General features: G+C 48.4%; 5 protein-coding genes across 5 annotated transcripts; 2 read left to right on the plus strand and 3 right to left on the minus strand.

The window, feature by feature from the left end:
* On the plus strand, positions 1–2,956 carry HD556DRAFT_1385916 (uncharacterized protein). Its single transcript, XM_041303385.1, has 13 exons — positions 1–534; positions 592–699; positions 758–777; positions 823–824; positions 892–935; positions 992–1,030; positions 1,085–1,248; positions 1,304–1,358; positions 1,419–1,829; positions 1,880–2,191; positions 2,246–2,348; positions 2,402–2,553; positions 2,608–2,956. Exons 1-13 carry the CDS (start codon positions 394–396, stop codon positions 2,794–2,796), a joined length of 1,740 nt encoding a protein of 579 aa, XP_041158190.1. The 5' UTR covers positions 1–393; the 3' UTR covers positions 2,797–2,956.
* Positions 2,957–5,831, minus strand: HD556DRAFT_1385921 (kinase-like domain-containing protein). Its single transcript, XM_041303386.1, has 10 exons — positions 5,725–5,831; positions 5,306–5,678; positions 5,191–5,249; positions 5,099–5,136; positions 4,916–4,969; positions 4,841–4,859; positions 4,698–4,790; positions 4,514–4,646; positions 4,051–4,460; positions 2,957–3,999 (listed from the first exon to the last, which is right to left on the minus strand). The coding sequence occupies exons 1-10, from the start codon at positions 5,750–5,752 to the stop codon at positions 3,281–3,283; spliced, it is 1,926 nt and encodes a 641-aa protein (XP_041158191.1). The 5' UTR covers positions 5,753–5,831; the 3' UTR covers positions 2,957–3,280.
* Positions 5,832–5,880: 49 nt separating this feature from the next.
* HD556DRAFT_1385927 (magnesium transporter NIPA-domain-containing protein) lies at positions 5,881–8,217 on the minus strand. Its single transcript, XM_041303387.1, has 7 exons — positions 8,046–8,217; positions 7,269–7,966; positions 7,120–7,213; positions 7,011–7,070; positions 6,712–6,958; positions 6,566–6,663; positions 5,881–6,516 (listed from the first exon to the last, which is right to left on the minus strand). Exons 2-7 carry the CDS (start codon positions 7,934–7,936, stop codon positions 5,974–5,976), a joined length of 1,710 nt encoding a protein of 569 aa, XP_041158192.1. The 5' UTR covers positions 7,937–7,966; positions 8,046–8,217; the 3' UTR covers positions 5,881–5,973.
* A 175-nt stretch (positions 8,218–8,392) lies between these two features.
* On the plus strand, positions 8,393–10,178 carry HD556DRAFT_1445290 (quinon protein alcohol dehydrogenase-like superfamily; the record flags this gene model as incomplete). Its single annotated transcript, XM_041306909.1, has 11 exons — positions 8,393–8,521; positions 8,573–8,674; positions 8,726–8,826; positions 8,876–8,933; positions 8,984–9,040; positions 9,090–9,185; positions 9,237–9,475; positions 9,525–9,728; positions 9,794–9,866; positions 9,915–10,053; positions 10,108–10,178. The coding sequence occupies 11 exons, from the start codon at positions 8,393–8,395 to the stop codon at positions 10,176–10,178; spliced, it is 1,269 nt and encodes a 422-aa protein (XP_041158193.1).
* Positions 10,179–10,318: 140 nt separating this feature from the next.
* HD556DRAFT_1445291 (transcription initiation factor IID, 31kD subunit-domain-containing protein) lies at positions 10,319–11,183 on the minus strand (the record flags this gene model as incomplete). The annotated part of the gene is made up of 2 exons (XM_041306910.1): positions 10,319–10,831; positions 10,890–11,183. The coding sequence occupies 2 exons, from the start codon at positions 11,181–11,183 to the stop codon at positions 10,319–10,321; spliced, it is 807 nt and encodes a 268-aa protein (XP_041158194.1).
* Positions 11,184–11,293: the final 110 nt, after the last annotated feature.

Raw genomic sequence — 11,293 nt, forward strand, 5'->3', positions numbered from 1 at the left:
TTCAATTTTGTTCGTTCGTTCGCGCCTCGAGGCTACAGAATTTTGTGATAATCAAGCGAATATCCCTAGCAATTTCACCATCAGACAGGGATTCTCAGGCTGTATATCAATCCTCTCGAGGTTCTATATATTTAAATTGATGGGTGATCCGCGCTTCACCACAACTCGCGGATACAGCGAGGAGGACACTCGGACGCGGCATGTAACTTAGGTTTTTCCTACATCATCAGGATCACCCACACAGCATGGATAGGCTCTCCACGCTTGGCCTCGTGCCTCGCACCCTAGAACGAAACACGCGGCAGACAACCTGGAAGCTTCTTAACAGAAGCATGTGATGCATATTTACTTACTGTCTTGGTTTTATCTCGAATCACCCAGATTCTCTCCAGCATGTCTACCAAAGGCAAAGAGAAGATGACTTCTACGCCGACGGACCGCATCGATGGGACGCCGCCGATTAACGACGGCGTATTCAAGCAGTTCATTTCGACTCGCAGGATGCAGCCAAGCCCAGCGTCTTTTGCTTTTATTGTAAGCGCTCGTTTCGAGTGGATCTCTCATTTGCAGTACGTAACTTCGCAATGTCAGCCGAAGCCTCCTCCATCGCCTTCTATGTCTGCAAATCGAACCCACGGCAATACTCTGCAACCATCGCTGTCGAACAATTCGCACATATCCCTTGCGCGACAAACATTGGTTTGGCAAATCCCTTTCCATTGACAAATATAAATTCATGGATTCTTGTCTTTACCAGTCTGGCACTCCCTCCCCACGTACGTGACACATCTCAACAATGCCAATTCTAATAACTCAAACACAAGCTACACGATCAGGAGAGGTAAGCATACGCTCTACCGTTAAATAATGATCTAAGAGAACTGCTCTCTCAGCTAAATGGGCACTCGGTCACAAACCTCAGCAGTGCCAGTACAGTGAGTGTACTTGCAATCATATGCACATTAAAGCATTTTCACTGAGGCTCTGGCAGCGCTCTGGAACTTCCGTCGCTACTCGGGATCCTGCCCATGTAGGCATCTTGTTAGTGTAAATTCTGACTGACTCACGTGTGACCTATGTCAAGGAGGAACTAGAACTTCTCCATGACAGCATCAGTGATGTTCGGGGAAGAAGCAAGGATCATGAACTTCGCACAGCCCCAATCATAACCCGTGATGCATATATTGCGGCAAGTTATCGTGAAGGCGCCACTCAGTACGGCGTCTTAGGCAGTATTCTGTCCATCCAGTAAGGCAACCCGTATTTTTTTGCATTCATAGACCGAATACTGATACTCTTGCAGCAATAAAAATAATGTTCCATACAAGCCAGTTAATCCTCAGCTCTATGTGAATACGGTATGCAACTCCTTCATGTGAAACGCGTGTCCAGCGTTTCCTCATTTTTTGCACCCCTAGAATGCACCCTTCTCTGCTGTGGTCTGTGGGGTTCAGGGCTCAGGGAAGTCTCACACAGTTTCTCTACTTCTCGAGAGCATGTTTGTTCCGAACATACGCTCTACTGGCACCCTACAGAAACCACTGTCAGGGCTCGTTCTCCACTTTGGAGAAGGAGGTCCTAGCTCTCGACCTAGTGAAGCTGCATGGATCAGTTCGTCCCACATCCCCGGTGTACAAACCCCATCAGTCAAAGTTTACGTTTCACGTTCTTCTCTGAAGACCATGAGGGCTGTCTATGCGCCCTTGGGTGACGGGGTCACTGTTGAACCATTGTTATTCAGTCAAGATGAGTTGGATGCACAGGCATTTCTGTCCATGATGGCTGTCGGCTCCTCCGAATCAGCTCCGCTATATATTCAGGGTATTTTGGTGCGTATTTCTCTTTTGAGCGACTTTCTTTGACACCACTATTCCTGTAGTCGATTCTCCGTGACCTTGGGGAAAACTTCACTTACCCCGAATTCATGCGGCAGTTGGATGTGAAGAAGGAGTCGTTCAACAATATGCAGCTCGCAGGTCTCGAGCAGAGGATGGCGCTGCTCACATCCTTCATGAACCCAAACATGAAACCGCAGACCCGCTTTGCAGAATCGCAGCTCACGATCATTGATTTATCAGACCCGTTCATCGACCCAGCGTCAGCATGTGGGCTGTTTGAAATCATCACGCGTTTGTTTGTGAGAGCGGATGTGGGGACCGGGAAAGTGCTAGTAGTTGATGAGGCCCACAAGGTTTGCACTCTGAAATTGGACTGTTTGTTGTCATCAACGATTTGGTTGGAACAGTACCTGTCGCCAACGAAAGGCTCCTCTGGCTTGACTAAGTCTCTCCTGACATTAACCAGGGAACAACGTCACCTAGCCATGCGCGTTATCATCAGTACACAAGGTACTCGGCGCTTATATCTTCTTCATGTCGGATCCTCACACCTTATCTGCCAGAACCTACGGTCGTGCCACCCGTTCTGCTTGACCTATGTACTGTCGCAATTTTGCACCGGTTCTCCTCCCCATCGTGGTGGGAACATCTGGCAAAGCATGTATCAGCCGACATATCAGCAGAAGACGCCTTTGATCGCGTTGTTAAACTGCAGGTGCGTTGTCGAGCTCAATATATGGTACGGATTCAACCTGATATCGCTGCTCAGACAGGTGAAGCGATTGTACTTGCGCCCTCTGGCCTGGGAGTATTCCCAGATATACCCGATGCTGCCAGGACGGGACATGTAGTTCCGGTGCCGAAACTCGGACAATTTGGTCGCCGCTACGTGCTCGTGAAAACTAGACGCAGGATAACAAGAGATGGCGGAGCCTCAATACTCGTGGTTGACGACTGAGTGGTGCAAGGGCCCTGGACGCGGAGCGATGTTGACAGAGGGCTTGTCGTTCCCACTCTTGCAGATGACAATGATTAGCACATATTTAGTTTACGCTTGTTGAGGTGTACCAATACCATGAAGATGAGCCTTTGCGTGTAATACAGTGCAGTGTTTATGAAGTACAGATGTATGCATGCGGCAGGTACAACAGTTAAAAGAAACAACAATGTAGCATGTATGAGACAACTAATTATCAGTATGTGCCAGTATGTGCGAATGTTTCATGCTGGAAAAGAATGCAGGGCTAAACCGATTGAAAGCAAAGGTATTCTATGCTTGGATATTATACTGATTGATGAAAGCAGGCAACTCAGAAGGGATTGGTTGAAACGCGGCGAGAGAAGACTATGATGGAAGTGAATAAGTGGTATCCAAGTCTGCAAGCCATCCATCAACATACATCCCAGGGACGATAAAAAAACAACGTGCACGTCCGACATCATCAGACGACCCGCATAGGACTTCCAGGCGGAAACGAGTAGTCATCTATGTGGACAGCGTGCGATAGTGGACTGGATTCCGCAATACCAGGTCCTGTCATCTTTCTATTGCGACGACCAAGTAGGGTTGCGTTGTCCATATCTAACTGGAAACCTTGGCCACCAGGTTGACGGCGGCCGCGATCTCTTGGGCCAGCGCGACCGTCCAAAAGACTGCGATCTGCTTGGTTAGGTCCACCGATGACATTGCGCTTTGCGACAGTCTTCGCCCCGGCGCCAGGTAAGCCACTCAAGGTAAGCGGTATTGGTGTACGCATCTCAAGCTCCCCTCTCCTGTTCCGTGCATCGTGGACGAGGACTTTGTCGTCGACGTTGTCTTCCTCGTTCTCATTAAGTCCATGCAGGTATCCTCGGATACCGGCACCGCCGCGACCATTGTATGCACGCCTACGTGCACCTTCTTCTTCCATACGGTGGACTGCATAGGTAATGTCGAATGCTTCCTTGAGCGTTGCAAGACCAGGAGAACGAGCCTCTAAAACGCCACCACGAGCAGCGGTAAGCAGAGGAGAGTCAAGCGGAGGAGAGTTGACATAAACAGGAGTGGATGATACTGGTGGAGGGGCAGGAGCGGCAGTGCACCACGGGTGAGCAAGGAACTCATCTATGGTATATCTCTGAGCAGGGTCCACGCATAACAAATGTTGGATGAGATCCTTCGCTGAGCACCAGTCAATAATCGTATTTTAGATAAAAAGTTCGAAAAAAATACCAGAATGGGTGATGTCATCCCACCACGGACTCAAAAATGTGTAATATCCCCGCGCGACTTTCTCTGTTAAGACGTTGATACTCTCATCGTAGAACGGCGGGAATCCGCAAAGAAGAGTGTAAAGGACGCAACCAAGTGCCCACATGTCCACACTTTGTGAATAACGTTCATCCTTGACGATTTCGGGGGCGGTATAGCCAACAGTTCCGCATGGCGTCATCGTTTCTTCGTTCCAGATCACTTTTGATAAGCCAAAATCTGCGATCTTGATTCGCCCGATTCCGCCTCCACCAACGCCTGGGACAAATTCGCCTTCATCCTCCTTTTCCTCGTCATACGGACGTTGTACGGAACCTTTTGAAGGAATGATAGGTATCCGTTCGAATAACAAATTTTCCGGTTTGATATCCCTATGACAACTGAATGTCAGCGAACGTCATTGCTCCACAAAAAATGCAGATACCGATGTACAACACCACGTTCCTCGTGAAGATAACGAATACCTTGTGCAACCTGGAGAATCACGTGTCTTGCTAAATTCTCACTGAAATACGTCAATTTGACGATCTGGTGGAACAACTCCCCGCCCTCCATGACTGCGTGCGGTTTTGAGTTACTGACACAGGAAAGATCGCAATCACACATACGTTCCATAACCAGAAAATAGTGTTCTTGTGATTCGGAAAATGAGATCAACTTTACGATCGATGGGTGATTTGTTCCCCTCATGATTTGCACCTCTGCAATCTAGATAAGTGCCGGGAATGATCAAAACAACATGACCGCTTACCTTTCAAAATATTGGCTCGCTGCATGAAGATAGCACAGTTAGCGATATGTGGAACCGTTCAATTCCAAATGTCACCTCTGTTACGCGCGGCTTTTTCTTGAACTGAATATTGAGATGTTTTTCGCCGGCCTAACAGAGGGACAACAAGGCACAAGCAATGTAGGAGTGTCATGAACCGAAGCCGATAGGTGGGACAGGAGTTGTGTGGAGGACAATGTATGTGAACTATGTGAGGGGCGGGGGTACGCATCTACTTACCTGCGAAGCATTCAACTCAAATTTACGAACGACTTTCACTATGGATAAGTTTATCAGCCGGTTATAACAGGAGAAAAATCAAAGAAATAAACCTGCGACTGTCTGCCCAGTTGTTAGATCTATTGCCTTGTAAACATTTGAAAATGCGCCACTAAATAAAAAGTCAGACGTTAAATATTTAGCAGTGACAGATGATATGACACTCACTCTCCCATCTTATCCAATAGCTTGAAGTTCTCCAAGCCTTTGTAGGTGGGCAGTTTGTTCTTTGGCTCTCGATCCTCAGGTACGGGGGTGTTGATTTTTTGATGCCGGGTGTCAGGTACGGGCTCAGGCTGAGGTATGTTCTCGGGCTGTTGTTGCTGCTTCTCAGGCTGCTGCTGTTGCTTCTCAAGTTGATGCTGTTTCTCAGGTTGCTGATGTTTCTGAGATTCCTGTTCAGCTCGTAGCTTAGCCTGCTGCTGCGACTCCTGTTGTTGTTGTCGATGCTGAGCCTGGTGATTTGACTCTGGCACAGGCGCCGTGTATGGTTGGGGGTCAGAGTCAGGATGCCGATGGTGATGATGTTTGCGGATGAGATCTGGTGAGGGTTAGATGACTGCCTTCCCAAATAAAATAAAACGTACTCTTGAAAGCGTCTACGACAGCTGGCATGGTTGTAAGAATAGTGGACTGGAAATAATGAGTTGGCGGTACGGAGTGCGTCCGACAGAAGCCTTTTTGTCATTCCAGCCTCTCAAGTGACGTCACTTGTAGCGACTCCAGTCACGTCACTGCCTTTTGCCTGATTTGTATTAAAATAGCGCATGACTCTATTTGCCCCGAACTGCGCTGCTAATAAGTATAATATTAAAATATTAATATCATAAATCGCTTCAAGTAATGCTTCCACTAGTACTTTCCACGTCCCGATCCCAAGAATCCGCTCGATCCCTTGGTGGGGTATGAACAAGTAGCAGATTTCGTGCAGGAGAATACCCTGCCAAGCTCACCGTGCTTGGTTTATTCCTGAGCACCGGGGTCTCGCGCACAGCTCTCGGTATTATAAGAGCCGGGCGACTTCGTGCATTCAATGAGCCTACAGGAACGCCCCGCACGCTTCCACTCGGTGCGATTTGCTCGCCTGTGTCGCCTGTTTGCCTGCTAACCTCATTGGCGGGGTGCCCTACTTCTTCGCGGTTGTTCCCATTGGCCCACGCTATGATGAACACCCCCGCGAATGTCGCACCACATCCATACGTAAATGTGACCATCTGGTGGAATGTAGCCCGTTGGAAGTCCTTGTAGAGAACAGCGGATCCGATAACGGCAGACAGCGTGAACAGCACAAATTGCGTAGGTATGACAATTTTGGAGTCAAAACGCTTTAGCGCACGGTTCAAAAACCGGATTTGGAGAATGCCTGTGATGATTAGAACCTAAACAGGATCAGCACATTAAACGGAATGAAAAGCGACGCTAAGATACCGCAAGGACAGGATAAGTTATCCACTCCGCAAATATTTTGCCCCATTCTTCCGTCAGCAACGTGGAGATAGCCTTAGTTGCTAGAACTGTGAATCCACCTGACGCTCTTATGAGCTCATATTTGGTGCGATTCAAACTGACCTCACCAAATATTGCGCAAAGCCCGACGTCAACAACCACAATTCGCCTACCGAAACCACCTTCGCTGAGCCCCGCTAGTACCACGGCCCCTACTAGGTATATAATAGTGAATACTACAAACGAACGTTGTGATATAGCTGCAATCAGGGCCTCTGGTGTAAGGGGCGGCGGCGGACCTCCATCAGTGGAAGGCGTAGAAAGAACGACAGTGATCGCTCCTATCATTGCGCACAAGATTCCAGCGAGATCATGCTGAAAACAATCCCATAAACATGATTCGACAGCAGCCCAGGTACAATCTTACCACGCGAAAACGCTCTTTCAGAATGAGTGGAGCGAAGAAGCAGTTAGCAATGAGTGCGAACTACAATATGAATAAGTAAAGATGGAAACAGCTAACAGAATATACTGACAGTGCCTAGAGGAGCGACCACAGAGGCTGGTGCAAACGCATAGGATATGAAGTTGCCCGCTTCTCCAATGTTCATTAAAATGAATCCAGACCACCTGAAACCATACGTTATCAGTGGCAGTACCTTCTAGAATTATATCAAGAACTGACCATATCTTCGAACGTAAGTAGTCACTCTCCGTACCTTCTTCTTCCCAGAGCTCAGGTGAGGGAGGTGCCCGCCTGTCATTGCCGTTCAGTGCAACTATGCGTTCTGCTGGGATCACGTCTACTGGAATCGCCAACGTTTCTTGGGTATGTGATACATTTTCATTAACGCCACCGGGCTGGCCGAGATGAAATGGAATAAAACGCGACACCAAGCTGGATTGCCTTGAAGGCTGTCCCGGCCTCCGTCCACGCGCTGAAGAAGTGCTCTTCCTGCTCCTCGAATCATCGCGTCTAGTCCCAGGTGAGGTACTAGTGCCATAGCGTGCACGTGAATGACTGGCAGAAGAGCCCTGGATCAAGGGCTGTGTCTCGGACTCATGAGAGCCAGTAGCGGGATCGCCAGAAGGCCTCTGATCGTGTGGTGTTCTGGAACGCCGTGCATCGCCCGATATATGTAATTCGCGTTCCATCCTCGCCTGTTTTTGAGCTTTTTCGAGTCGGATATGTGCAAGCTTTTGTAAATTAAGCGCAAGCGAGATAAGCACGTTCCCCGCAATGGCTACTGTGATGCCGATGCCAGTCTGCAATGTGAGGTGCGGCAGGTCAATACCCGGCTCATCGATGCTGGCCGTGTGGTTTTTGCCCTTGAACCATGATGATAAGTCCATGTCCGCAATAACTCAAGAACGAACAACAGCCTAAGAGTCAGGACAACATGGCCGACATCCCCTTTACTGTCAGTGAACTAGCCAATTTGAGAATAACTAAATTACTGACGGAGGAGAGTCAGTCGGGGGTATCGTCAGTCGGCCTACAGCTCGTCTGCGACTGCAGACTCTACGTGTCAGACGTCGTGCACAAGCGCTACAACACAATTAAGTTAAGGTTAGTCGGGGGTCATTCACGGCTAGGATAAGTACTTTTATGATCGCACGTGTTTGGAAGGTCATTCGCACGTTTATTAGTTACAATGCACACGTCGCGCTTTGAAGTGCAGAGTTTCATTCCGTCAGCGAGCTACTAAGTACACCCGGTCACCCCGTGCTATATCAGCTTCAGCTTTACTGTATTACTCCACCACCCTATATTACGCTCTTTTCAATTAGCCGACTCGCGGCCATACAATGCGCGCGCAGCATTCTACTCACCCACTTCCCGCGTTTCCAGTGTATTCATGTGCGTTCGTGGCCTCCGACCAGATGGTCGTCGGAGGCGGAGGCGGCGCTGCCAAGTCTGGGATTAAGAACAAATTGGTGAGTAACTGTAACTATATTCAAAATTACAGTCTGACGTATGTGGGGTAGAGGCTATTCAATGTCTCTCAAGACAGACAGCTTAAACTGCTCTGTGAGCATGAGCTTGAGAAAGGCGAGGACGCCCCTATGAGTATTGCAGCTCACCCAGAGGTCTGTGACACTACTTTTTTGACGGTGAATAAGGTTCTCAAACATCCATAGAGCAGAAGCTTTGTCTGTGGAATTAATAGTTCCGAAGAACGCTTAAAAAGAGATGAAAATGAGAATTGCAGGGTGTTTTCAATTAGTGATTCTGGAAACGCGTACGATCTATCGCGTTTATGTTTACACAATTTTGACCATTCCTTACAGCCTAATTAAAGGAGCTACACGGGGTACATTGCCCTCGGGAGCGCTTGAGGACTACCAGGTAGCTCATTCTTTGTTGAACTTACTCTAGATCTTACATAGACAACGCAGCGTGTAACCGTCATATCACCGGATGGAAAACTCCTGGCAGTGGCCGGCGAACGTGATGTAAAAGACAGCACTATTGTTGTTTGCATGGACTAACATTGTGTTGTAGTTATCTCTTCTCGCATTCCCTTCTCTTTTGCCTGTTGCTCAGTCTGTTCAAGTACCCAAAGGTGAAATTTACGATGTGACATTCTCGCCAACACACGTGCGTCTTCATCTCATTCATATCATCTGTTCCTCACGACGCCTTTCCCAGCTTGTACTAGCCACCAATCTGAACCTGTTAGTATACGCACTTCCGAAGCCACCATCGGAAGATAATGGTGAGAAAACACCAAAGAAGAAAAAGGGGAAACAGAAAAGTAAAGGAAAGGAGAAGGAAGTACATTCTAGGACACCGAGCCAGACTCCTGAACTGCGGCTTGTGGACACGGTCGATATTCCTTCGGTTCCTGGCGCTCCTGCACAGTCCGTTGTAACATTTCGCGCCGCGCGGTGAGTGAAATAATAGACATTAGCATGTAGGATTATAATTTTATTGCAGCTTTCACCCTTCAGACTTCAGCACGCTGTTTACGGCCGTCAATACTGCTGCGCCTCGTGCGAAGAAATCCAAGATGGCCAAAATGCAGGCCTACATATTGAAATGGAGAGTCGACCTAAGTGGAGAGCAGAATTCTGCTCGGCCCATGTCACTGGAGGGCTCCCGCAAAGCGGGTGAAGGCGGCTTGACGTGTTTGGACGTTAGGTCTGTGGTTAATTATGTCAAAAGCACACGTCGTGTCCGTCTCAGACTATTTCTTTCTTTTTCAGTCCCAATGGGAAGTTCCTTGCTTTCGGTTCATCAGACTATACGTTGGGAATACTGGACAGTACTACTCTGAGCGTAAGTCACCAATGAACTCTGTGATCATGCACTCATATCGAACCTTAGCCGCTCTTGTCCATACTCAAAGCGCACGAGTTCCCTATAACCACTGTTCGGTTTAGCCCTACCTCAACGTTGCTCGTATCCGGTGGTGTTGACAACTCGATACGGATCGTTACTGTACCAGAGAGTTTTGCAGGCCAACGTAAGCTTTTCTAATTGAACCTTAGTGGCAGTGAAGTTGACAAGCAATCTACAGCATGGACCATGATTATTTTGGTTATTCTGGCCCTTCTTGTGATATTGGTGGCATTTTTATTGCAAAAGTAGGCGTTATGTTACTATCAGAACGTTTATTGCAGCGGTTAGTCTGCGGACCTTATAGCATATACATATTAGAGTAGGCTACAATACATGTTCAATACACCTCTCAACCGTCGCAAGAAAACCTAATCAGAGTGTTCAAGTCTCTAGTCATAGTCATCCTCCTCGACAAGTTTTCGCTTCACACCGTTTGTTTGTGTGTCTCCAGTAGTCTGCACCTCCTCCATTGCGTCATCACCTGAATTATCGTCGTCATCATCACCTTCTCCACCAAATAGACCATCCGCTTCTTCCGCGTCGCTGTTTTCTTCTAGTGCTTCTGCTGCGACGACAGGTAAAGGTGTGCCAGCACTGATGTCAACATCGGTCGGTGTTATGGGAGCTGCATTGGTGTATGGTATGGCAGCAGGCTCCATATCAGCATCCTCATCATCATCCTGACCGTCTGGTAGGTCCTCGTCGTCGTCGTCGTCGTCTTCCTCCTCAATCTCTTCGACCTCCTCGTCGTAAAGTTTCGCTTCTGGTGGTGGTTTATTGGGCACGAGATTAAAGTTGACAGCAGTAAGTGTCTCGGATGAGGGTGGGAGCCTAACACCGAAGACTTCTGGCACAGAAGGAAGTGGTGTAGCATTCGTCTGAGATGCTAATGACAAAATATACTGCAGGGAGGCGTTTGAGGATGCCAGGCGAATGAAGCGGACAGTATGATCAGCTCACCTCCTTGGGTACGCGACCACCAAACTCCCAGCCCACGCGGGCTTGTATAGCGAGGACAACATCATCCATCTCTATTTTTGACGCGCCGGAGCGCCCTGCATGCTCTGCGTATAACTGTCCATCCGACAGTACTTGGGCGGTATACCGGTGGGCGAACTCCAGGAGTTGATGCAAAACGCCTGGTTGCGCATCTTGTACCGTTGGCGTAGATGCAAGGAGAAGAGCAATTGCTCTTGCTGTTGGTGGAAGAGTGTCAGCAGGCTGTTGAGCCGCTGAAGGACGCGCCAGAGACATGATCAATTGGACTTCACTTCAATGAGATGCTGAACCCTGATAGTAAGACTGACGGGAATGGTAATTTACTCTCACGAGTCCTTGTTAGGGGCCGGTGCTGTCGCCATGTC

The sequence above is a fragment of the Suillus plorans genome (assembly GCF_016647745.1).
Source record: "Suillus plorans strain S12 chromosome Unknown HD556scaffold_43, whole genome shotgun sequence".
NCBI lineage: Eukaryota > Fungi > Basidiomycota > Agaricomycetes > Boletales > Suillaceae > Suillus > Suillus plorans.